This window comes from Thalassophryne amazonica, chromosome 10 (genome assembly GCF_902500255.1).
Source record: "Thalassophryne amazonica chromosome 10, fThaAma1.1, whole genome shotgun sequence".
Classification (NCBI taxonomy): domain Eukaryota; kingdom Metazoa; phylum Chordata; class Actinopteri; order Batrachoidiformes; family Batrachoididae; genus Thalassophryne; species Thalassophryne amazonica.
Genome location: NC_047112.1, coordinates 40,890,675 through 40,917,882, shown reverse-complemented (window position 1 = coordinate 40,917,882; position 27,208 = coordinate 40,890,675). Strand labels below are relative to the sequence as shown.

General features: G+C 40.1%; 1 protein-coding gene across 2 annotated transcripts in view; it reads right to left on the bottom strand.

Annotated features, from left to right (window-relative positions):
• Positions 1-587: 587 nt before the first annotated feature.
• tmem47 (transmembrane protein 47) overlaps positions 588-27,208 on the bottom strand; it is a 34,024-nt gene continuing 7,403 nt past the window's right edge. Inside the window, exons 2-4 of one of the 2 annotated variants that reach the window (XM_034179891.1) lie at positions 7,842-7,982; positions 1,478-1,661; positions 588-1,115 (exon numbers count right to left, since the gene is read on the bottom strand). In XM_034179891.1, coding sequence (XP_034035782.1) covers positions 1,483-1,661; positions 7,842-7,982 — 320 coding nt within the window. In that variant the 3' untranslated portion in view covers positions 588-1,115; positions 1,478-1,482. Of the gene's footprint in view, positions 1,662-7,841; positions 7,983-27,208 lie in introns of both variants that reach the window. The other variant, XM_034179890.1, reaches the window with a different exon arrangement.

The window sequence follows — 27,208 nt, the reverse complement described above, 5'->3', positions numbered from 1 at the left end:
AAATACTTGAAGAGGTCATGTTGTCTTATGCTGAAGAGGACATGCCCTTGAAATGGGTGTTTCAACAAGACAATGACCCCAAGCACACTAGTAAATGAGCAAAATCTTGGTTCCAAACCAACAAAATTAATGCCTTGCAGATGTGACGAAATCATGAAAAACTGTGGTTATACAACTAAATACTAGTTTAGTGATTCACAGGATTGATAAAAAGCAGTTTAAACATAATACTTTTGAGTTTGTAGCATCACCAACAGATGCTACTATTATTGTGAACACCCCCTTTTCTACTTTTTTTTTTTTACTAATAGCCCAATTTCATAGCCTTAAGAGTGTGCATATCATGAATGCTTGGTCTTGTTGGATTTGTGAGAATCTACTGAATCTACTGGTACCTTGTTTCCCATGTAACAATAAGAAATATACTCAAAACCTGGATTAATCTTTTTAGTCACATAGCACTACTATTATTCTGAACACTACTGTACAATAACTTTCCTGTTGATTCACCACTCAGAACTACATTGAACTTTAACCACTTTTTAAATATTATAATGAATTGTGTTTTCACTGAGCATAATTTTTAGAATTACTGCTAAAAGAAGCCTTATTGCTTCACTATAACAGTCACCTGCCACCTTCCATCCTGCTTTTGTGTAATGAGTAATACTTCATTAGTACTGCACAGACTTGCGTGTAATACAGTTTCTTTAAAAAGCAGGTGTGACTGGGGTCATGCTTCTGGTTTTACCACTGTACACATGTGACAGGCTGTGCTAATCATTAATCTCATTTTCAGTATCTTCAAATAGGACAGAAAAATCCAGTCCAATGGAGCTTCACATGTGGCTTCACTCATTTCGACTGCCTGGACAAAGAAGACGACGGGACGATTCAGACATTGTGTGTCATGAGATGCAGCGTGCCACATTTCCTTCATCAGTGATTCAAAGCCGGGAAGTCCGTAAATAGGATATTTTCTCCCTGGATCTCGGTTCTTTGATCAGTCTGCATGTATGTCATTCTTTTGCTTGACTCATATGATTGGTTAATTACTTCTCCAAGTTGTTACTTCTCCTGGTATGGGATCAGCAAATCCATCTGTTCCAGAGTTTCTGCCAAAAACAAACCAACCCCAAGACCTACTGGAGATCCAAATAATGAAAGGCAGACTCATCAGAGAAGTGACAATTATCAGAGATTAAACTCTGGTTTTGGAAGTCTCTGTTCCATCCTGAATTAATGCCAAACCCCAATCCCACTAGAGCTCTGCGCTTCAGTCCAAAATGTCTTTGAGATGGTAAATTCACAGTATCAAATGTTTCAGGTCCTAATACCAACATTTTTGTTTAATCTATATTTTTACTGTTGGTTTGTTGTGATTAAAGTTGGTGCTTTCAGTTGAGTGAAATAGAAGCTCCTACAACTTGGGGGATGTGGAAAACCAAAGTTTGATTGATTTGTCCTCTTGTCTCACATGCTTTAGTAGTAGTCCTCATAGTTCTTGGGGTTCAGACAGTAGAGGAGGGCTCCTCCAAAGGAGAAGATGGTAGATCCCCAGGCCAGGCCGTAGCCCCAGTTGAACTCATGGTAAACCTTCATGCTGGCCGTCTCGATGAACTTGATGGGGAACAACACCAAGCTGCAGACCTGAAGAACCACTGCAATAAAGGTGTCAACATGACAATATTGTAAATGCAGACAGATTCAGGAGTTACATGACGCGTAAAGGTCACACTGGATGGCACAAATCTGAGTACCAGTACTTTGCTGCATTGACTGTTTACAGGACAACTCAAATTTTCTGCCAAATTCCACCAAACCGAGCAGAAAGGTTTGTAAGAGAAAAAATTAAACTTTTGATGATCCTCAATCTGCTTGGCTACATCCCTGCTCCATCACACCACATTTCTCGTCAATAGTTTTACATCCTCATTGAAGACAACTTTGGATGCTGTAGCTCCTCTGAAAAAGAGAGCTTTAAATCAGAAGTGCCTGACTCTGTGGTATAACTCACAAACTCACAGCTTAAAGCAGATAACCAGTAAGTTGGAGAGGAAATGGCGTCTCACTAATTTAGAAGATCTTCACTTAGCCTGGAAAAAGAGTCTGTTGCTCTATTAAAAAAAAGCCCTCCGTAAAGCTAGGACATCTTACTACTCATCACTAATTGAAGAAAATAATAACAACCCCAGGTTTCTTTTCAGCACTGTAGCCAGGCTGACAAAGAGTCAGAGCTCTATTGAACCGAGTATTCCTTTAACTAGTAATGACTTCATGACTTTCCTTGCTAATAAAATTTTAACTATTACAGAAAAAATTACTCATAACCATCCCAAAGACGTATCATTATCTTTGGCTGCTTTCAGTGATGCCGGTATTTGGTTAGACTCTTTCTCTCCGATTGTTCTGTCTGAGTTATTTTCATTAGTTACTTCATCCAAACCATCAACATGTCTATTAGACCCCATTCCTACCAGGCTGCTCAAGGAAGCCCTACCATTATTTAATGCTTCGATCTTAAATATGATCAATCTATCTTTATTAGTTGGCTATGTACCACAGGCTTTTAAGGTGGCAGTAATTAAACCATTACTTAAAAAGCCATCACTTGACCCAGCTATCTTAGCTAATTATAGGCCAATCTCCAACCTTCCTTTTCTCTCAAAAATTCTTGAAAGGGTAGTTGTAAAACAGCTAACTGATCATCTGCAGAGGAATGGTCTATTTGAAGAGTTTCAGTCAGGTTTTAGAATTCATCATAGTACAGAAACAGCATTAGTGAAGGTTACAAATGATCTTCTTATGGCCTCAGACAGTGGACTCATCTCTGTGCTTGTTCTGTTAGACCTCAGTGCTGCTTTTGATACTGTTGACCATAAAATTTTATTACAGAGATTAGAGCATGCCATAGGTATTAAAGGCACTGCTCTGCCGTGGTTTGATTCATATTTATCTAATAGATTACAATTTGTTCATGTAAATGGGGAATCTTCTTCACAGACTAAGGTTAATTATGGAGTTCCACAAGGTTCTGTGCTAGGACCAATTTTATTCACTTTATACATGCTTCCCTTAGGCAGTATTATTAGACGGCATTGCTTAAATTTTCATTGTTACACAGATGATACCCAGCTTTATCTATCCATGAAGCCAGAGGACACACACCAATTAGCTAAACTGCAGGATTGTCTTACAGACATAAAGACATGGATGACCTCTAATTTCCTGCTTTTAAACTCAGATAAAACTGAAGTTATTGTACTTGGCCCCACAAATCTTAGAAACATGGTGTCTAACCAGATCCTTACTCTGGATGGCATTACCCTGACCTCTAGTAATACTGGGAGAAATCTTGGAGTCATTTTTGATCAGGATATGTCATTCAATGCGCATATTAAACAAATATGTAGGACTGCTTTTTTGCATTTACGCAATCTCTCTAAAATTAGAAAGGTCTTGTCTCAGAGTGATGCTGAAAAACTAATTCATGCATTTATTTCCTCTAGGCTGGACTATTGTAATTCATTATTATCAGGTTGTCCTAAAAGTTCCCTGAAAAGCCTTCAGTTAATTCAAAATGCTGCAGTTAGAGTACTGACAGGGACTAGAAGGAGAGAGCATATTTCACCCATATTGGCCTCTCTTCATTGGCTTCCTGTTAATTCTAGAATAGAATTTAAAATTCTTCTTCTTACTTATAAGGTTTTGAATAATCAGGTCCCATCTTATCTTAGGGACCTCATAGTACCATATCACCCCAATAGAGCGCTTCGCTCTCAGACTGCAGGCTTACTTGTAGTTCCTAGGGTTTGTAAGAGTAGAATGGGAGGCAGAGCCTTCAGCTTTCAGGCTCCTCTCCTGTGGAACCAGCTCCCAATTCAGATCAGGGAGACAGACACCCTCTCTACTTTTAAGATTAGGCTTAAAACTTTCCTTTTTGCTAAAGCTTATAGTTAGGGCTGGATCAGGTGACCCTGAACCATCCCTTAGTTATGCTGCTATAGACATAGACTGCTAGGGGGTTCCCATGATGCACTGAGTGTTTCTTTCTCCTTTTGACCTGTATGCACCACTCTGCATTTAATCATTAGTGATCGATCTCTGCTCCCCTCCACAGCATGTCTTTTTCCTGGTTCTCTCCCTCAGCCCCAACCAGTCCCAGCAGAAGACTGCCCCTCCCTGAGCCTGGTTCTGCTGGAGGTTTCTTCCTGTTAAAAGGGAGTTTTTCCTTCCCACTGTCGCCAAGTGCTTGCTCACAGGGGGTCGTTTTGACCGTTGGGGTTTTTTACGTAATTATTGTATGGCCTTGCCTTACAATATAAAGCGCCTTGGGGCAACTGTTTGTTGTAATTTGGCGCTATATAAATAAAATTGATTGATTGAATTGATTGACTGACATTTTTACATCTATTTCAGTTTAGTGTTACAGCATATTGCTAATGTGTTAGATAGTTCAAAAACCGTCTTGAGTTACATGGTTGCTGTTTCATGTTATGCATCCCCAACATCCCACAATTCCATGGCTGCATGTAGAAATTCTCTTGTTAAAGCAAATTTTTTACTTCATTTTAAGGCACTTTCAGATTATCCCAACAGTCACTGAGAGACGGTCTATTGCAGGACCAACACACAGAGATAGACAAACTCATTCAGACTCTCACCTGCCCAGTTTGCACAAGATGTAATTACAACATTGATTTTTGGTTGAAAACTGGGTGATATCCATTTGAATGTCTTTCACTCACTTTTAAATCAGTAAAAATGTGGCTATATTATCAGTGTCACAAAACACAAATGTCTTTCATCAAATGGGTGATTCCTTTAGATGAAGCTTTAAATAGACGTGATACATATTGTTGTGGTGAAATTTCTCCAAATTCATTTTCACTGGTTGGTGAAATCTGGTTTACAAAAGGTGTCTTTTCAAAGCATTTAATGATTGGCATAAAACTGCATAAAAACAGAGCTGTGTTGGGTGCACGCTGTCAAAAAGAAGCCTCCAGAACTCTATAATATGAACATGTTTAGGGATTATTTTGAAATAACAATTTGGGTTTATTATTATAATACACAAGCACTTAGAGTTTTTCTGGAGTTCATGTTTTTGCTCTGGCTGTAGGATCGTAGTTTAGAACACTGTAACAAAGAGACTTGTAAGCTGAAGAAATGTGAGACTTTATGATGACATTCAGTACTTGGTCAGTACTTTACTTGTGGTATTATGCTTGAAGCAGACGGTTCAACACCACATCGATCTTTCAAAGCATAAGTGTCGCTGCAAGATTTTTTTTTTGTTGTTGTCGCAAGATGTTTCAATGCCTCGCTTCACCCTGTGAAAAATCCTGTGACTCCCCAAATAAAGCTTCATTACATCACAGACGAATCGGTGACGTGTCACTGGTTTGAATTCAGGGTGGGAGTTATCAACCTCTGGTGGTGCCTATAAATGGACACAATCCATCTATACTTCATTGGTTTTTTGAGAGGAGGAGAGTTTTGGCGTGCGTTGTTACTATAGTTTAATCAACTGGCAACCAGACAGAGAGAGATTTAAGTCAGATTAGCATTAGATTAGATAAACTATCATACATTTATACACTCGCATTGGTACATAGACATTCAGACACTATGCATACTGATTTACACACTTACACATAAGTACACATACAGAGAGATATTAATAGGGTAGTTAGCAGATACAGTAAGTGTAAAGTGAGAGAACATTAGAAAGTGTTTGTATGGATAGTCTGTGTAGTGAATGTGAAGAAAGGTGACACTTCCATTAATATATATTTCCATATATTATTATTAAAATACCGGTATTACATTTAAATTTTGGCACACCAACTTTACAACAAATTGGGGAATTTTATCCAAGTCCAACATGTAAACAAAAATGCACATGCTTTGAATTCTAAAAATATCATGTTAGCCAACGACAACTTTGGCCTTCAACATCAGTTCCTTTTGTAAAAACAATGTGGCTGTGAGTAAGAGCCTTTCGGGTGTTTTCATGCTCGGAGCTATCACTCCCCTGTGCAAAAACTAAAGATCTCTCAACAAAACAAACCAGAAATGAGCACTGTTGGTTTTATTTTATACCGGTCACGTTGTGAATGAGGTTTTAGATGTGCTAAGCTAAAGATAGCTTGCTAATGCTGACTGAGCGTAAATTATTAATCAAAAATACCCCCAAACTATTTTCAACCTCTATTTATAAAGGTTGAATAAATGTCCGCACTGTAATTTCTCCCAATTCTTTATGTAATTTACTGCCCCTTACAAAGAACCACATCGATATATTCCTCATTTTGAATTTATTGAAGGTCACGTTGAAAATCAGGCCTGGGTCTTTACAGTCACACTCCATCTTGTAAAAGACCAAGAAAATGCCTCACATGGCACTTTAATACAATGTGGGCGTTACCGTGGGTGTGGTTTAGTCTATATGTTACTGGCTCTCACAGACAGGGGGAGCCCTCCCTTTATCGAAAACTTACGCATGCATAATTGAAGTGACACTTAACTCTTGTTGAAACTTGAAACCAGGTTCCAGACACTTTTAAACAGATAAGAAAAACAAACACTTGATAACGAACATAAAATAAGGAATTAACACAGATACTGTATGATCTAACAGCATTTAGACTGGTTTTCAGGGGTGGTGGTCAAGTGGTTAATACGCTTGGTTTCAGTGCAGAAGGCCCCGGGTTAAAATTCCACCCCTGCCACATTTCTCTATGTAATGTGGAGTTGCGTCAGGAAGGGCATCCGGCGTAAAACCTGTGCCAATTCAACATGCAGATCCACCTTGGATTTGCTGTGGCGACCCCGGGTGCAAACAAGGGAGCAGCCAAAGGGACTTACTATTTAGACCAGTTTTCAATGGAGTTTTCATTGCTAGCTTTTAAATGATAAATGTCTACGTGCATTGCTAGCTAGGCTTCAAAATTATGATTTGCTATAATTTACTCATTGTACAGGTTGAAAAATATCACTACAGTATTCAAAATCGTGGTTAAAATGGTTTAAACCCAAATGTTGACTACATGTCTACAAATTGACGTTGAAAAAACTTTCACTTTTGAAACCTTTTCTGAATGTCTTTTTAATGAAAAAATGCTCACTGGGTATGTTTAATTTAGAGTCACCAATTCACCTACCCTGCATGTCTTTGGAAATGGGAGGAAGCTGAAGCACCCAGAGGTAACACACAATTGTGGGGAGAACATGCAAACTTCACACAGAAAGGACCAGGTGGGAAGTGAACCCAGGACCTTCTCACTGAGGCAACAGTGCAAACCACTAAGCCATCCCTGTTCTCAGACCATGGACCAAAATGTTATAGCGTAGCACTTTTTCCACACTTCACTTTGATTTCACACAGAAGATCTAAATTAATCGATAATTTCAATAACTGAGTTGCTAACATGAGGCTATCGCTAGCCTCGACTGGTTTTTCTTTTTGTTTGATTATACTACAGATCTCAAAGTGAGGAAGACGCTACTGAACACACAGCAGGTTGATGATATCTGTCTGATAAACTGACTGTAACAATCAGTTAAAATAAATAGGTTATAGATGGATTACACGTGTTGAATTAAACTTTGTGTCAAAGTGAAATAGCCTCACGTATATTTGTTTTTTAGAAACTGAAATAATACATGTGACTGGATGTTTTATTGAGAATAAATTACTGAAAGAAACTTCAATTTAATTAAATCAGGCAAATTATGTCTTATGTACTTTTGTTGTGGACAACTGGCCATTGAAATTCATCAATGTTTTTATTTTTAAAGATAGAAATGTAATGTTTATGTGTGCACGTGTTATATACCTGCAGAGAACAGCATGATGGCCACAGGCTTGTAGCAGCGACTCCTGGAGCCGACGCACAAGAAGACAAGCGCCATGAGGAAGGCGATCAGGGTGAGGGCGGCGCCTCCTAACAGTAGGGCCAGCATGGCGACCTGCCAGTCTGAAACAAACAGCGTGGTGAGGAAGGAGAGGCATGAAATCACACGAAGATACCAAGTGACACAGCCCAAGAAACGAGGATGGCTCTGTTGACAGAAAAGAGTATTTTTAATTTCTCTGACACGCCTGGTCACACAGTCACAAAGAAAATGTCTCTTAAATAGGTGTCTCATGAATTACGCGACATCGTAAACAGGCCCACTGCAGGTCATGACAAAGCTGAGGCAATCTCATTGTGCTTTTTGCAGAGAGGTTCTGGCTCCCAGTATTTTAATGTGAGCCAATGAGGAATGTAAACCACACGCTGGATATGAGTCAAACCAAGCACAGCAGTTTGAGGCTGACAGGAAGCACACGCTTGGGTTCACTCAAACCCAGTAAAGTATCTCAGTGCAGCACAAATGCAAAGTGATTCTGTGAGGTGACTCGGAAAAATGACGATCCCGCCTCTTTGCTGATGCCAGCAGCATTCTCAGCACTCCATTCAGATTTACTCCAAAAACACTCAACCGGAGCTAACAAAGTGGAAAAAATTGCTGCCTCTCGCATTGCATCCTTGCTGGAATGAAACAGAGAAAATATTATGTAGCTATCTGCAGTTCAGAAAAAGGAGGGAAAATATATTCATTAAATTAATAATAAATGAAAAAAAAAAACTAATTTGAGTTCAAAAGCATTTATTTTTATTATAAAGTTTAGACAAGATTTAATTGGTTTTAAATTCAGTTTAAAATATATATTTAGCTTTTTACATTCCAGTTTGTTTATTTCATGTTTAGCTTTATATTCTGTCCATTTTAGAATTAGCAGCACAAGGATTTAATTTTAGATTGTTACATTTCATTTCATTTTCTGTAAACCTTTCTGCTTTATGTTTAATTTGCCTTTTGTTCCATTAATATTATGCCTATTTAGTATTTATATTTGCTCTACATTCTTTATTGGTTTCAAATTCTTCAGTCTTACAATACTTACTTTCATATACAGCTTTTGGTCCAGTTAGTGGTTATTTGTGTGTCACATTTCATATCCAATTAACTACATATTGAGGTAGTTTTCAACAGATTTACCTTTCCCTTCACTTGTTAATTATATAATTAGCATTTAGATTATTTTAACTTTAGATTGTGTCAGGCAGCTACATACACATCATTCTCATTAAAAAAAAAAAAAAGATGCCAGAAAAAAGATAGATTGGAGTTATCTTTATATTCTGTCAGTTTTAGAATTAGTAAGCGTTATAAGGAGTTACTTACAACAAATTAGCTTTGAGTTCACTTTGTATTCAATTAACTTTATATTCAGTCCATTTTAAATTCAGGTTTCATTCCAGTTAGCTTCATACCTGATGACCTATGTGGGCAGTTAGCTTTTTATCTGGTTGAAACGACATTCAGTGAGTTATGAATATTGACTTAGCTTTATATTCCATCAATTTTAGAATCAGCAGGCTTCAGATTCAGTTGTTGTTCACGTCATTTGCCTTTATATTCACTTATTTTTATGTTAGCTTTAAATTCAGTTCACTCCGTAGTTAGGGAGCTTTAGAAAATTATGTTCTTTTAGCTTTATATTATTTATATTCAGTTGAGTATAGTTTTATCAATGAACCCCACATACAGTTAGGTTCATATCCTATACGATTTACAGTAAGTTGTTGGTTCAGTTATTCAGTTATCTTCATAATTACAGTAGCTTTCACTCAGCTTGACAGTCTGTTAGCTTGACATTCAGTTAGCTTGACAGTCAGTTAGCTTTACATTCAGTTAGCTTGACAGTCTGTTAGCTTGACATTCAGTTAGCTTGACATTCAGTTAGCTTGACAGTCTGCTAGCTTTACATTCAGTTAGCTTGACAGTCTGCTAGCTTTACATTCAGTTAGCTTGACAGTCAATTAGCTTTACATTCAGTTAGCTTGACAGTCTGTTAACTTGACAGTCTGTTAGCTTTACATTCACTTAGCTTGACAGTCTGTTAACTTGACAGTCTGTTAGCTTTACATTCACTTAGCTTGACAGTCTGTTAGCTTAACATTCAGTTAGCTTGACTGTCTGTTAACTTGACCGTCTGTTAGCTTGAGTCGGCTAGCTTGAGTCGAAAGCCAGAGCAAACAAATGAGTTTTTAACCAAGACTTGAAGATGTTTAAAGACGGGGCCATACGGACATTCAAAGGAAGCCTGTTCCAGAGTCTCGGAGCTGCCACTGAAAATGCACGGTCTCCCCTGGTTTTCAGCCGGGATCTCGGCACTTCCAGAGTCAGTTGATCTCATATTTCGACCTGGAGCATGAACCAACAGAAGCTCGGAGAGGTAAGAGGGAGCCAATCCATTTAAACATTTAAAAACCAACAGCAACAATTTGAAATGAATCCTGTAACTGACTGGAAGCCAGTGCAGAGAGGCCAGTACAGGAGTTATGTGGTCCCGCTTTCTGGTGCCCATAAGCAACCGCGCTGCGGTGTTTTGGACCAATTGCAGACGGTGAATGGACATTTGATCTAGCCCACAATACAGGGAGTTACAGTAGTCCAAATAACAGGTGACAAAAGCATGAATCACTCTCTCCAAGTCAGCAGGAAGGCTGTGGGTTCCGCAAAAAGCCCAGTTCCTGTCTGTGAGGCGTTTGCATGCTCTCCCCATGTCCACATGGATTTCCTCTGTTTTCCTCCCACCATCACCACATGCACATTGGGTTTCTCCAAACAGGGGTTGCTGGCAGGACTGGCACTCCACAAAGCAAAACATTCACTCCATTCAAACCCACATAAGGGTGGAGACCGGTGTGTCCCCTATGGGAATAAAACCACACACAACTGAATGTGTCCTCAATCTGATCTGAGAAAGTGTGATGCTGATTCGTCAACCAAGGATCAGTCAGTGATTATATGTAGAGTTTTTCTTTCACATTCTCTCTGTATGATTGCCAAAACAGGAGGTCTGTTGGAAAATAGGCATATGAAAACAGAAAGGAGACGGGGCTGTCCATAAACATTTCAATACAAGACCATGAAAAAACTCAGTTCTAAATGCCTTATTTTCTTAGTAGATTACAAAGCTCAAGGGGGAAAAAAGTTGAATTATTTTCTATTGATGCAGAAAAATCATTAAAAATAAATCACCACCAATGACATAAACTGCTTCAAACACAGTTGCCGTACTTGTGTCTAGAAAACTCTTCCAAGTGCTGAGGCAAGGTCAAATATACAAAATCAAGTGCTTTTGTCCGACTATGGTTAAGGATTTAACATTTAAAAATGGCCTTGTCACCACCAGATGTTTGAAAGAGCCCACAAAAAAAAAAAAATTATAAAAACCTTCTTCCCTACAGTTAGTATCTAAAAGAAAATAACCCTTGCCTTTTTTCAAATGCCATCATTCAGGAGTTATTTTCCCTTTGTCAGTCTGTTGCTTCAGCCCAGCCAATTTGTAACTGATACTGTGACAACGACCGAAGCGCCTTATCGGTGAGTCCACGAAACAGCTGGATATACTGTATCTCCAATTTGGAACAGACCCCCCGCCCCCCCCAAGCTGTGCAAGAAACACAGCCACAGCTGGAGCGCTGAAGGCCTGATGGGCAGGAAGCGCCAAACTATTAATCTCAGCTCGGCATGATGACAGATGGAAGAGGAGATACTGTAAACAACATCCAATCTAAGCATTAATTATGGTCTCCTGCGCGCATGTTGGGGACTCCTGAGCTGTTAATCAAAAACTAAGCTCTCTCGGGGCACTGATTCTTTGTCTGATACAATATTGGTAAATCTGTGTCACAGAAAAGCCTGAAGCGTGGAGTGTCAAAATTAACTTTCAACTGTAGATCAACATTGATACACTTTTCCACCTTGTGCAAACAGTGGTAGAAAATAAGTGGAAAGTGGTAGAAAATAATGTTACAGTATTACATTGTCAAAGTACTGTTTTTTTAATATTGCGCAAAGCGAGGTCTAAAATGTATAAAGCTGTTGATTTCAGTGGAAGTACGGTGAGAATCTGTGGATGGTGAAAGAAGTGAAACTTTTTGTATTGCAGCAGTGGAAAGTACACAAGGAGAATCGTTTGGACTTCCATTACTGAAAAAAAATTACATTTGTTGTTAAAAACCCATGAAATGTTTTACCGCCGTTGCCTAGAAGGTGGACTCATTCACACAGTTGGTCCACACTGGTCAGCTCCACTCACGTGGACCTGACATCAATACAAACTGTTTTTACATGACTGTTAAACATTCCCATAGCCTTGTGTCAATTCACATATTTATGACGGGGAACCAAGGGACCCCCCTCCCTTCTACCCCTTTCCCATGTAAGAAAGGCAAAATTAAATGTGACTGCCTCAAACTTTGCATTCATAGGTACAGGTTCAAACACATGAAACTGCACTATATCAGTTTTTACTCAGTCAGGTGGACACAGTGTTAATCAATTGGTACTAAGCCTACCCAGTGGTGTACCACAAAAGAAACCATGTGCCTGTAACTGTGACGACCTGGTCACCTGCCATTTTTTCTGACAATGTTAACTGTGACCAAGAAAATATTTTGTGGCATAGAACTCCAGACTTTTTGCTCAAAAGACCAATGCCCTACCGGCCCATTCACTCAAAAAATGGCTCTTTGGATGAACTCAATTCAATTATGTGCAGGATTGACATCTAATGAATATATGTAGCCCCGACTCAAATAAAACACATCCATGCAAGATAATGTAATTTAATTTAGTTGGGACTACATATATTTATTACGTGGAATCCAATCCAGTGAGTCAGTTTTTTGAGTGTCACTCAAGCAAATGACCCATTGGATGAACTCAATTCAATTATGGACAGGATTTCCATCTAATAAATATATCAAATCAAATCAAATCAATTTTATTTATATAGCGCCAAATCACAACAGTTGCCCCAAGGCGCTTTATATTGTAAGGCAAACCCATACAATAATTACAGAAAAACCCCAACGGTCAAAATGACCCCCTGTGAGCAAGCATGGCGACGGTGGGAAGGAAAAACTCCCTTTTAACAGGAAGAAACCTCCAGCAGAACCAGGCTCAGGGAGGGGCAGTCTTCTGCTGGGACTGGTTGGGGCTGAGGGAGAGAACCAGGAAAAAGACATGCTGTGGAGGGGAGCAGAGATCAATCACTAATGATTAAATGCAGAGTGGTGCATACAGAGCAAAAAGAGAAAGAAACACTCAGTGCATCATGGGAACCCCCCAGCAGTCTAAGTCTATAGCAGCATAACTAAGGGATGGTTCAGGGTCACCTGATCCAGCCCTAACTATAAGCTTTAGCAAAAATGAAAGTTTCAAGCTGTTAAGGATTTTATATATATATATATATATGTTATCACTGTTAAACATTTGTACCTTTTGTCTTCTTTCTGATGAGAACGGTGTTGTGCTGTTTGCACCTAACCCCGAGAATGTATGTGTTATTCAACCTTGTTTTAGCATGCTGGGGTCAATCTGAACTGGGAATGAGAAGCTGGATGTACTTATTATTATTCTGATTGTGATGTGATGCTTAGTGTTCCAGACAGATGCAGAACAGCTGATAACTGCGAACAAGATGTGCTGACCTTCGACGATAAGAGAAAAAGAAAGAAACTGTTTTGCTTACAGCTGCACTTATTGACGTGTGTGTTTATGTTACGGGAAGAAAACTTGTCTTGCGTCATTCCCCCCACCCTTAGGACAAGTTTTTGTTTATGTGATGAGGGATTCACTAATAAAAAGAGCGAAGCGCAGGCCAGACTTTAGTGTAGCTTTGGTGTATAGCCTGACTGCACTCCGCGCGTAAAATTTGACTTTCTGTCTCACTGGTGGTTCTTGACTCTGTCTTATCAAAGGTTTTAAGAATGTTTGGAGGAGAAAATACCCAACATTGACTGGGGGCTCGTCCGGGATCTCAACAATACCGGAGGTGTCCAGCGGAGGTCGTCAAGTCCAGACGTAAATCCTTGGCCAAGGTCCGATCGATTGATCGTGTCTGCAATTGTCGACCACCGTTGGCATCGTCTGGTTGACGAGATTTTCCCGAAGAAGACAGACAGGAAGTCGAGTCAGTGAGTAGAATTTCTTTGTAAATAGTACTGAGTGAGTGGTGATCAGATCACATAAACAGTTAAATTCCGCAAGCGATGATACAGAATCGTCTGTTAATGCAAAGCAGTTAAACTCTGTAAGGAGGGTGCGGACTCCTCTGTTTATATACGCGTACCGGTAGGGGATAAAAGTGATCACATAAAACAGTTAAACTCCGTAAGCGATGGCGTGGAATCGTCTGTTAATGCAAAGCAGTTAAACTCCGCGAGGAGGGCGGACTCCTCTACGGTTGCGAGGGACGCCCGTAGTTAAATTCCGGAAGGAGGGTACGGACTCCTCTGTTTTAATATGTAAAGGAAATCCCGGGTAGAAATACGTGCACTGTAAAAAAGCAGTTAAATCTGGCAGGGACGGCGGAGTCCCCTAATGCAGGACATTAGTTAAATTTCACGGGAGGGCGAGCTCCCCTGGCATAAGAATACGCGTACGATTATTAAAAGTGTTTCTATGTGTAAATAGTGTTTTGTGTAAGTGTAAATAACTGTGTGAAAGTGTAATACTTTGGACAACGTTAGTGACAACCGTGCGTGTGGAAGCAGCAGGCAAGTGATTCCGCTTCCTACGGGGAGGTGAAAGGAATCAACCACACGACGGCAAATTAATTGTCACGTCCAAAGAAAGTGTGAAAACTTCAGATTTAGAACACCCTAGGTGTGCCCCCGTCTGAAGTCCAAATTATAACAAGGGATAATAAAAATGGGGGGTAAGACGTCTATAAATAAGGAAAATTTATCAACTGACGACTGGAAATTTATGGAAGCAAAAAATCCAAAGCAACAAAGAAATTGGAGACCTGGATAAATAAACATGACTTTGACGGACGACTGAACCTGATCAGTATACAGAAGCTAAAGAAGGAGTTAGAACAGCAACATAAAGGTGATGAGAAAAAGATGCAGAAAGTAGGGGCAGATTTAGTGGCATTTTGGGAGGAGGAAGCAGAGAACAGACAGAAGGGAGCAGAGAAGCGACAATTAGAGAAAGTAAGGAAAAAGAAAGTTGTAGGTAAGGCAGAAGAAGATGTGATAATTCAGCACAGAGAACCAGAACAGCCTCAGCAACCACCGCCGGCTGGATCGTCGGTGACAACAACACCCTTATCTCCTCTACCAGAGGATGACGATGTACCGCCACCACAGTATGATTTGGCAGTAAAACCTAAGGTAAAAAGTGAAAAACCAGAAAAACCACAAACACGCAGTCAAGCGAAAGTGCCTACAGCCCCTCCCATGGTGGAACACAGTGACCAGGGAGGTGCCTATCCTATGATAGAAGTACCAAATCCTCGTGCAGGAACAGCAGGATATCGATCAACCATGCTCGTATATCGAACATGGAATGCTGATGATATCAAAGCAGCAGTCGACATGATACCATCGCCACATGTCGATATTGAGGGATTTATGCAGGATATAGAAAACATTAGAAGTTCTTACCACCTTAGTGGACCTGAAGTCCAACAGGTGTGGATGAAAGCATGTGGCCCTAAATGGAGTCAGGTACGCGGAGACTGGAATCCTGCAGACCAACAAGGCGTACCACTGACACATGATGATCTAGTCTTAGAAACAAGAGTGGAAGCTATGATTACACGTGCAAAAGGTGTGTTAGGACCAAAGATAAATTATACTGAAATTACCAGGACAACTCAGAAAGAAGGAGAACCATGGATAGAGTTTAGATGCAGATTATTTAGAGTCCATAGTGGCATATTGCCAGGAACACCAGTGTATGAAAACAAATTGAAAAATATTTCACCTGTGAAGCTGACAATGACCGATTTGATTCATGATGGCAACTCAACAGCTGTCATAACAGTAACAGGTGCCACTGAAGATGTTTTAAAATTGAGATTCACAGGTATGCCATTACATGTGTCACTTTGTAACCATATTTGACAGAATGGCAAGAATTGGGACTGACAGTCATAACAGCTTTGTCAGCCACTGATTGGAGCAGAGTTGGACCAGGAACGGAGTTCAGTCCATCAACTAAATTGTATAAAGTGCCAGTTAACGTCTCATTGGTGCTGACAGCTGGAACACACATTGATGTGTCCACTTCACAATCCTGAGTGTTTCAGTTGAGTCCTGAAGAGGATGATCTCTCTCTTCTGTACCATCAGGATTGTGGACAACAGGTCCTTCAGACGTAGGACTGATAAAAAATGCACAACCTGTAGTTATAAGACCAAAAACAGAATACAGACCATGTGTAAGACAGTATCCATTGAAACCTGATGCAATTGAAGGAATCAGGCCAGTAATAGAGGATTTGTTAACAGCAGGAGTAATAGTGCCATGTCCAGATTCACCATGTAACACACCCATATTTCCTGTAAAAAAAAGGCTCCGCCCTCAGTGGGGTGGAGAATGATTCAAGATCTGCAGGCAGTAAATGCTGCTGTGGTAAAAAGAGCTCCATGTGTACCAGATCCGCACACACTGTTAAGCTCATTGAGATTAAATTCTAGTTGTTTTTCTGTAATAGATACCAGTACACCCAGATAGTCAATTCTGGTTTGCTTTTACCTTTAAAGGACAACGATATACATTTACCAGATTACCGCAGGGTTACGCAGAGAGCCCATCTATTTATTCTCAAGTCATGTCAGCATGTTTAGCTAATTTCGTTCCACCGGCAGATAGCCAACTATTAGTGTATGTCGATGACATTTGATTGCCTCTGACACACGAGAAAACTGCATAACTGACACAGTAGCATTATTATGTTTCTTATTTGATAATGGCCACAAAGTGAGTAAAAACAAAGTTCAGTTGTGTAGGGATAAAGTAAAATATTTAGGACATGAATTATCAGCCACAGGGCGACACCCCTCCGGATATGACCACAAAAGAAACCCATATTGCCAAAAAATATGTTTAAATGGGCAGCTATTATGAGCCATGGCGTGACGCATGTCTCATCAGGGGGTATGATATCGCAATCTATTTTTTGTCTTTATGGGTTCGATGCATATGCAAAAACAGCATTGTAGAGCATGCATGACATGTGCAAAACACAACTCACAAGGCAATTTGAGACCCCAAAGAGGCAAATTTCCAACACCACAATATCCCTTTCAAGTGATTCATATGGATTATATACAGCTGAGTAAACATGAAGGGAAGGAATTTTGTTTAGTCATAATTGATGCCTTCTCAAAATAGGTAGAATTGTTCCCTACAAAACATGCAGATGCACTTACAGTGGCTAAGGCATTGTGCAAAGACATCATTCCATGATTTGGAATACCAGAAACAGTCTATTCAGATAATGGAGCGCATTTTGTTAATACAATAGTGCAATACGTAGGAGAAGCGCTACAGGTCAATCTCAAAAATCATTGTGCTTATCATCCACACAGTGCCGGATTAGTGGAAAGGACAAAGGGCACAATAAAAATAAGATTAAGGAAATGTATAGAAGAGACAAAACGAACCTGGATTGAATGTTGGACCTAGTAAAATTGTATATGAGAATAACACCAACACCATCAGGGTTAACACCATTTGAGATACTTTATGGACGACCATATCGTCTACCAATTTTGACATGGATACTAAAACAGCAGATGAGGAACAAACATTAGCAAATTTTATGAAAAAGACATTAACACAGAAAGAGATAACTTAAACACATTTACTGCCGAATAATTTTGATCTTCCACAGGACGGCCTTCCAGTAGTCTAGCCAGGAGACTGGGTGTTCATCAGAGTCCAGTCCTCGTTGGGAAGGTCTATACCAAGTGCTGTTAACAACACCAACTGCAGTAAAGATAGCGGAGAGATCAACGTGGATACATCACTGTAAGATACAGCGTGTGTTGGCGGCCTCCACAGTGTAAGGGGAAGTCTGGCTACAAAGGGAGTCTATTTAATTAGCAATAGATTGTCTCAATGCCAGTGAAGCAGGGAGATCCTTGCACTATTAGGTGAGGTGGTTAACAACACTGTATCCTAGCAATCATGACTGAACTACAGCAGACCCCGGAGCGGCGTGCTCAGCGCCGCCGCTGCCGGACTGTTGGTAGGGCAGCCGGTTGCGTTGTGATCTTAGTGTGTTTCGTGCTCCTCGGATTCCTGGCCTGGTGGTTGACCCAAGAATTGCAGCTCACTGTGGACCAAGCCAGAGAACAACGCAAGCAACGTCAGAAGAGGTTTATTCATAATGTGAATGAGACAGATGGACACCCTCATATATACCATACTAATATGTGGTACAGATATGTTCATTTATTGGCTATGGAATTACGTTACTAATTGTTATGTTTGTTTGCAAATACCTATATCCTCAACACACCCAGCTCTGACGGCTAAACCGTACCCTGCTAGGGTGACAGAATGTCTTATCATACGGATGCATAATCAAACTGTATTTCGGGGGCAGCAGTTCTCAGCAAATCTGATAAGATGTAACACCACTTGCCTCAGTGCAACCACTTATATGATAGGGATTTCAACAGAGGACGTACAAGCGTGCCCAAGTGCTGCTCCATTGACTAGACTGAAGGGAAACGCAAAAATATCATCACGTTAAATTGTCATCACAACGGCCATTCCCAATTTGCTTTTACGGGACAGGGAATAAAAATGTAGGTAAAATTAAGAAACGTCTGTGTACCCAAACGTATGTTTTATCAAATAATTTAAGCCTAACCAAAACATAATATGTGGATGGTACTTATCTTCATCACATTGGACGGGGATGTAATTATACAGGCTCCTGTCCACGGGGAACGGATGAATCATGTGCTTATGTTAGTAAGTTTTTGCTACCACCTGTAAATGGTACTCCGGTGTATGATGACATCTATTGGCTTTGTGGTTCCAGACTGTACATGAGTCTCCCACCAAATTGGGGTGGTGTGTGTGCACCTACCCAGGTGACTGACCATACATATGTGGTAGGACCTCCACAGAGAAGAATGGCAGCACCAGACGGAGGAGATTGATATACCCAGATGTGTTACCACATAATCACATGTGGGGCTCGGATGTACTAAAGGACCAAAAAATTGTGGTCTGTAGGAGATAAAATAGCACATTCATTGTTCCCCTGGATAGGAGTGGAAAAAAAATTCATTAATGATTGAAACTCTGAATTATCGATTGGGTCTGTTCATGAATGTAACAAAAAAAAATAGTAGCAGCTCAAAACACTGAAATAGATGCTTTACGTACCATGGTGATGCAAAATCGCATGGTTTTAGACTTGCTTACTGGTTCACAGGGAGGAGTTTGTGTTCTGCTGAACACAACATGCTGTACTTTCATCCCAGACTCCATTCATTCAGTGGATATGCAGGACGCATTGGAAGAGCTGAACAAACTTCGTGATGCAATGCATAAAGACACCCTAGCCGTGAACCGGTGGAATCCCTGGTCCTGGTTGACTTCAGGACCATGTTGGCAGTTACTATTGAAAATGGTGACACCAGTTATTATAGTCCTAATTCTGATTGGACTTTGCATGTGTTGTGTGATCCCTTATATCAAAACAATGGTTGGCAAAATGGTGTCAAATACATTTGTACAGTGTAATCTGGCCTTCCAACAAACTATGCCAAAATATCAAGCATTGAAACAGTCAGACCTTAGTGGAGAAAACTGTAATGACTGTACTGAGAATTATGATGATATTGAAAAGCTCATAACTCCAGTTCAAGCTTGAACTGTTGACGTGATGAGTTAACACACTCTTAGCCTATGAAGCTTTAGCTGAAAAAGTAATAAGACAAGTGGTGTAGTCGAATAATACAGAAAAACGGTTCATTTATACCAGTCGGTAGGAGTGATGTATGGTGGTGGTGTGGTGATAACAGAATCTTTGACAGACTGCCACGAAATGTGTCAGGTTATTGTGCATTAATATCATTATTGTTACCCATGACCCCTGAAGACGTTACGACATATGCAGCCTCTCTTATTCCTGAGGATTGGCAGAAAGGCATAGCCAGACATAGAGTAAAAAGAGATTGGAAAGGAGTAGGAAATCCAACATATATTGATGCAATAGGAGTCCCCAGAGGAGTGCCTGACGAGTATAAACTGGTTGATCAAATAGCAGCTGGATTCGAATCTTCCATCTGTTGGTGGTGTTCAATTAATAAAAACATGGACAGAATAAACTAAGTTAATAAACTAACTAACTAAGCTGGGTGATGCCTACTGTATGTTTAACAGGTGATAAACAGGTGGGAAATGTTAAGGATTTTATATATATATATATATATATATGTTATCACTGTTAAACATTTGTACCTTTTGTCTTCTTTCTGATGAGAACGGTGTTGTGCTGTTTGCACCTAACCCCGAGAATGTATGTGTTATTCAACCTTGTTTTAGCATGCTGGGGTCAATCTGAACTGGGAATGAGAAGCTGGATGTACTTATTATTATTCTGATTGTGATGTGATGCTTAGTGTTCCAGGCAGATGCAGAACAGCTGATAACTGCGAACAAGATGTGCTGACCTTCGACGATAAGAGAAAAAGAAAGAAACTGTTTTGCTTACAGCTGCACTTATTGACGTGTGTGTTTATGTTACGGGAAGAAACTTGTCTTGCGTCATTCCCCCCACCCTTAGGACAAGTTTTTGTTTATGTGATGAGGGATTCACTAATAAAAGAGCGAAGCGCAGGCCAGACTTTAGTGTAGCTTTGGTGTATAGCCTGACTGCACTCCGCGCGTAAAATTTGACTTTCTGTCTCACTGGTGGTTCTTGACTCTGTTTGTCTTATCAAAGGTTTTAAGAATGTTTGGAGGAGAAAATACCCAACACAAGCCTAATCTTAAAAGTAGAGAGGGTGTCTGTCTCCCTGATCTGAACTGGGAGCTGGTTCCAGAGGAGAGGAGCCTGAAAGCTGAAGGCTCTGCCTCCCATTCTACTCTTACAAACCCTAGGAACTACAAGTAAGCCTGCAGTCTGAGAGCGAAGCGCTCTATTGGGGTGATATGGTACTATGAGGTCCCTAAGATAAGATGGGACCTGATTATTCAAAACCTTATAAGTAAGAAGACGAATTTTAAATTCTATACTAGAATTAACAGGAAGCCAATGAAGAGAGGCCAATATGGGTGAGATATGCTCTCTCCTTCTAGTCCCTGTCAGTACTCTAGCTGCAGCATTTTGAATTAACTGAAGGCTTTTCAGGGAACTTTTAGGACAACCTGATAATAATGAATTACAATAGTCCAGCCTAGAGGAAATAAATGCATGAATTAGTTTTTCAGCATCACTCTGAGACAAGACCTTTCTAATTTTAGAGATACTGCGCAAATGCAAAAAAGCAGTCCTACATATTTGTTTAATATGCGTATTGAATGACATATCCTGATCAAAAATGACTCCAAGATTTCTCACAGTATTACTAGAGGTCAGGGTAATGCCATCCAGAGTAAGGATCTGGTTAGACACCATGTTTCTCTTCAAATAGACCATTCCTCTGTAGATGATCAGTTAGCTGTTTTAGGACTACCCTTTCAAGAATTTTTGAGAGAAAAGGAAGGTTGGAGATTGGCCTATAATTAGCTAAGATAGCTGGATCAAGTGATGACTTTTTAAGTAATGGTTTAATTACTGCCACCTTAAAAGCCTGTGGTATATAGCCAACTAATAAAGACAGATTGATCATATTTAGGATCGAAGCATTAATTAATGGTAGGGCTTCCTTGAGCAGCCTGGTAGGAATGGGGTCTAATAGACATGTTGATGGTTTGGAGGAAGTAACTAACGAAAATAACTCAGACAGAACAATCGGAGAGAAAGAGTCTAACCAAATACCGGCACCACTGAAAGCAGCCAAAGAGAACGATGGTTATGAGTAATTTTTTCTCTAATAGTTAAAATTTTATTAGCAAAGAAAGTCATGAAGTCATTACTAGTTAAAGTTAAAGGAATACTCGGCTCAATAGAGCCCTGACTCTTTGTCAGCCTGGCTACCGTGCTGAAAAGAAACCTGGGGTTGTTCTTATTTTCTTCAATTAGTGATGAGTAGTAAGATGTCCTAGCTTTACGGAGGGCTTTTTTATAGAGCAACAGACTCTTTTTCCAGGCTAAGTGAAGATCTTCTAAATTAGTGAGACGCCATTTCCTCTCCAACTTACGGGTTATCTGCTTTAAGCTGCGAGTTTGTGAGTTATACCATGGAGTCAGGCACTTCTGATTTAAGGCTCTCTTTTTCAGAGGAGCTACAGCATCCAAAGTTGTCCTCAATGAGGATATAAAGCTATTGACAAGATAATCTATCTCACTCACAGAGTTTAGGTAGCTACTCTGCCCTGTGTTGGTATATGGCATTGGAGAACATAAAGAAGGAATCATATCCTTAAACCTAGTTACAGCGCTTTCTGAAAGACTTCTACTGTAATGAAACTTATTCCCCACTGCTGGGTAGTCCATCAGAGTAAATGTAAATGTTATTAAGAAATGATCAGACAGAAGGGGGTGTTAAGTCTTCAATTTCCATACCATAAGTCAGAACAAGATCTAAGATATGATTAAAGTCGTGGGTGGACTCATTTACATTTTGAGCAAAGCCAATCGAGTCTAATAATAGATTAAATGCAGTGTTGAGGCTGTCATTCTCAGCATCTGTGTGGATGTTAAAATCGCCCACTATAATTATCTTATCTGAGTTAAGCACTAAGTCAGACAAAAGGTCAGAAAATTCACAGAGAACTCACAGTAACGACCAGGTGGACGATAGATAACAAATAAAACTGGTTTTTGGGACTTCCACTTTGGATGGACAAGACTAAGAGACAAGCTTTCAAATGAATTAAATCTCTGTCTGGGTTTTTGATTAATTAATAAGCTGGAGTGGAAGATTGCTGCTAATCCTCCGAATCTAATCATCTGCTACGAGCGTTCTGGCAGTTAGTGTGACTCGGGGGTGTTGACTCATTTAAACTAACATATTCATCCTGCTGTAACCCGGTTTCTGTAAGGCAGAATAAATCAATATGTTGATCAATTATTATATAATTTACTAACAGGGACTTAGAAGAGAGAGATCTAATGTTTAATAGACCACATTTAACTGTTTTAGTCTGTGGTGCAGTTGAAGGTGCTATATTATTTTTTGTTTTTGAATTTTTATGCATAAATAGATTTTTGCTGGTTATTGGTGGTCTGGGAGCAGGCATCGTCTCTACGGGGATGGGGTAATGAGGGGATGGCAGGGGGAGAGAAGCTGCAGAGAGGTGTGTAAGACTACAACTCTGCTTCCTGGTCCCAACCCTGGATAGTCATGGTTTGGAGGATTTAAGAAAATTGGCCAGATTTCTAGAAATGAGAGCTGCTCCATCCAAAGTGGGATGGATGCCATCTCTCCTAACAAGACCAGGTTTTCCCCAGAAGCTTTGCCAATTATCTATGAAGCCCACCTCATTTTTTGGACACCACTCAGACAGCCAGCAATTCAGGGAGAACATGCAGCTAAACATGTCACTCCTGGTCCGATTGTAGTCCCAACTACATTAAATTAGATTATCTTGCATGGATACACTTTATTTGAGTTGGGGCTACATATATTTATTAGATGGAAATCCTGCTCATAACTGAATTGAGTTCATCTAATGCAACAATTTTTTGAGTGTTGGTGCTGGTGTTCATTACTGTATTCTGTAGCGCGAGGATTACAGTTTACATTTCCCCCTGGATGGGACACTAGTCCAATACAGGTTATTTCTCCAGCCAAGACTGGTGGCCATTTAAAACTGGGTGGACTGACACAATGCAGATAGCGTGACTAGGAATTGAAACCCAGGTCTACATATTGGTAACCCACCTTCTTATTCCACTGAGCTACCTGCAAGCTTCAATTCCCCCCGTAGGGGAGTGAAGTGTGTGTGTGTGTGTGTGTGTGTGTGTGTGTGTGTGTGTGTGGTGTGTGTGTGTGTGTGTGTGTGTGTGTGTGTGTGTGTGTGTGTGTGTGTGTGTGTGTGTGTGTGTGTGTGTGTGTGTGTGTGTGTGTATTGTGTTTCCACACTTGACAATACCTGCAGTGGAGTCTACCTGATGAACTGATTGATAGACTTTCATGACTGGGTCACTAGCCCAATTGATATATTTTTCAAATGTATATACATGTGATTTCTTTGTTTCGTTTTGGTTTTGTTTGTTTGTTTGTTTGTTTTAATAAATTTGCAAAAATCTGCAAAAAAAAAAAAAACTTTTTCCCACTGTCATTATGGGGTATGTGTCCATTTTGGGATAAGGCTGTATCTGTAACATAACAAAATTTGAAAAAAGTGAAGTGCTGTGAATATGCACTGCACGTGGCCTTAATATTTGATCAAGTCTATCCAAAATTTAACCATTTTATTCTTTACTAACACACAACCCTTCCAACATGTTGAATCCATATTGGTTGCTTAGGTTAAATTAGGGCTGCACAAATACATGCCTTGCATGTATTTTCGTTTTCCCTGCTCCACCAGCTAATTAAATTTGACTGGTGTGCTCAGCCAATGAGCACCTGGAAAACACCAGAATTAATTAGTCAGGTGTGAGTAAAGCAGGTAGACATGAAAACATGCTGCACAAGTGCCCTCCAGGTACAGATCTGGACAGCTCTGGTTTAAACAGTTATGACACTGGGTTTGACCTTTCCAGATCACAAAAGGTAAAGGGTCATGTGACTAAAAGAAAGTCAATACAGGACTTCATATTAGTGTTTAATAGTAAATACTGGTATCTTTTACCAATTTGTATAAACAGCCATTCTAAATATCACTGATATGTAAGCATTGGTACAAAATTTCAACCTTGATCTGTGACCCTGACTTTTAACAGACTTTTCTTGAACTTAAATCACTTGCTCCTTTACTGACCCTCTATCATGCCACCAAATTTGTTTAAAATCAGACCAAAACTCTTCAAGTTATTTTGTTCACATGGGGAAAGAGGAACACACAAAGCCAAAAACAAGACTATTGCATAGATTATTGCGGGGCACAAGTGTAATTATCATAGGAATGACTCCATTATATGCACAACCAGATGCATTATCTCATCCACTCACACACACCACCCTCATCCAGTCCTGCCTGAAGTCTTTCACCACTGCTTTTGTCAACTCTGAATTTTTTAAACATGAATTAAAGTGCAGATTTGATTCATTACGAACGTGGAACAAAGCAATATGTCATGTCTATTTTACAGCACAGCACTGATGTATCCTGCACACTCAGACCATAGACAACAAGCCCAATACACACAAGAGAGGCCAGCTGGTATTTCAAACTAACAGGATTTATTTAATACCTCAAGCATGACACTGAGAAAATATCATGGGGCTGGAGAGGGGGGGTAGCAACTGATTATAGGATCCAAATCAATAAGCCAAGCCAAGCACAGGCCTGAGGAAATGGGCAGTTGACTGTGGTATGCTGCTGCTGACAGCGGACACAGACTTCATGTCTTTATATGGCACCAAAGTGCACTTTGTCTGTGCTGACAGAGGAGGATCGAGGCCAGCAGGACCCACACTTAGTCCGGCCTCAACCCGTAAGAAAACATCTGACCAGACGAATGTAAGCACAGCTCACTGGACAGGACAGAAAGTCTGTGAAATGCCACGGACAAGACAAGCTGCACTGATGTTAAAATGTCTAAATCAGTTATAATGGATTAATAAAAGCATGGTTTGTTTATTTTCAGAATTTAGCTGGAGAGCTGTCAGAGATTGCATACCTCCAAAAAAGCCATGCACTCTTTTTATGCATCTTTAATGGAGTGGAAGTGCAGTTGATGGTGTGAGTCAAGTCAGGTTATGTCAGGGTGCATGCACTGGTGCAGCATGACGACACATCCATCACACTTCAAAACCACCTTGTGTCCTGGATGGCAACCACCCAGGCAGACAACCGGTTCATCCCCACTTCTATAAATTAACCATCTGTCTTCTGCAGCTAGATCAGATGTGGGCATTGGTTTCTCTTTTTCCAGCCAGTGTGGTCCTTAACCTACGTGCTGGGTCATGCACAGAGAAATATGCCAAATGCACAAAATACTGCAGCTGCCGTTCCCTCACAGTGCAAGTAATACTCATCTGAGCCTCCCCGAGCAACCATTCTTTTGACAAAAAGTCATTCCTGCAGTACCTAAGGACCCTCCAAAGAGACCTGGTACCAAAGACATCTAGCCATATTTTTAGATCATTGGTTAGTATTAACGTGTCACAACCATACACTAAGACAGGAAGCACCCAGACCCTAAAGACTTGGACCTTTGTTCTCCTGCAAAGGTATCAGCATCACCAAAACACCTCTTTCCAGCAACCTCATGATGCCATAACCTCTTCCCAGGTGTCTTTCAATCTCAAAGGCCCAGAGACATGAATGTGAATGTTGAGATAAGTGAATGTTTGGACAAGTTAAACACTTTCACCGCATACAATTCTTATGGTCAATTACAGGAAGTCATTAAAAGCCTGGATCAACATCTTGATCCAGGCAGACATTCCAATTCCTCACACAACATCTCAAGTGTGGTAAACAGGGCAGCATTCTGCAAAGATCATAGCTTCATCTGCAAAGTCATGGCCAGTAAACCAACAAAAGCACTGGAGCTACTGGTTTTGACAAACTGACCCAACACTCAGTTCAGGCAGGCACTCAACAGCATAGGAGCCAGTACACATCCCAGACGAATGGCAGTATTCACTGGGAAATTTTCAGAGATTCTGCCAGCTCTCTGCACAGCGCACATAGTATCTATGTATCGGCTGACAATGATGTTCAGCAACTTCTTGGCGATTCCATGAATTCTCAGGATGTCCCAGAGAGCATCCTGTTCAACCAAATCAAATGCTTTTCAAAAATTTACATAGGCTGCAAAGAAGTGCTGCTGATATTTGTACATGAGGTTGCACATTTACCAAATACAAACAACATGGAAATCAACTGCAGGCATTACATAAATATTAATTAACATAATCCTAAATCATCAGTGTCTGCCTCATAATCTTAGCAACTCTTCCACAAGCAAAGATCTGCATTGTGCGTCATATTTAATTGAAAATGGTTCATGGCCTTTTTTGAGATATCTTGTTTAAAAACAGTCAATCAAGAAATGCAACATAACAAGGCAATACTTGGCTGAAGTCCCCCTGCCC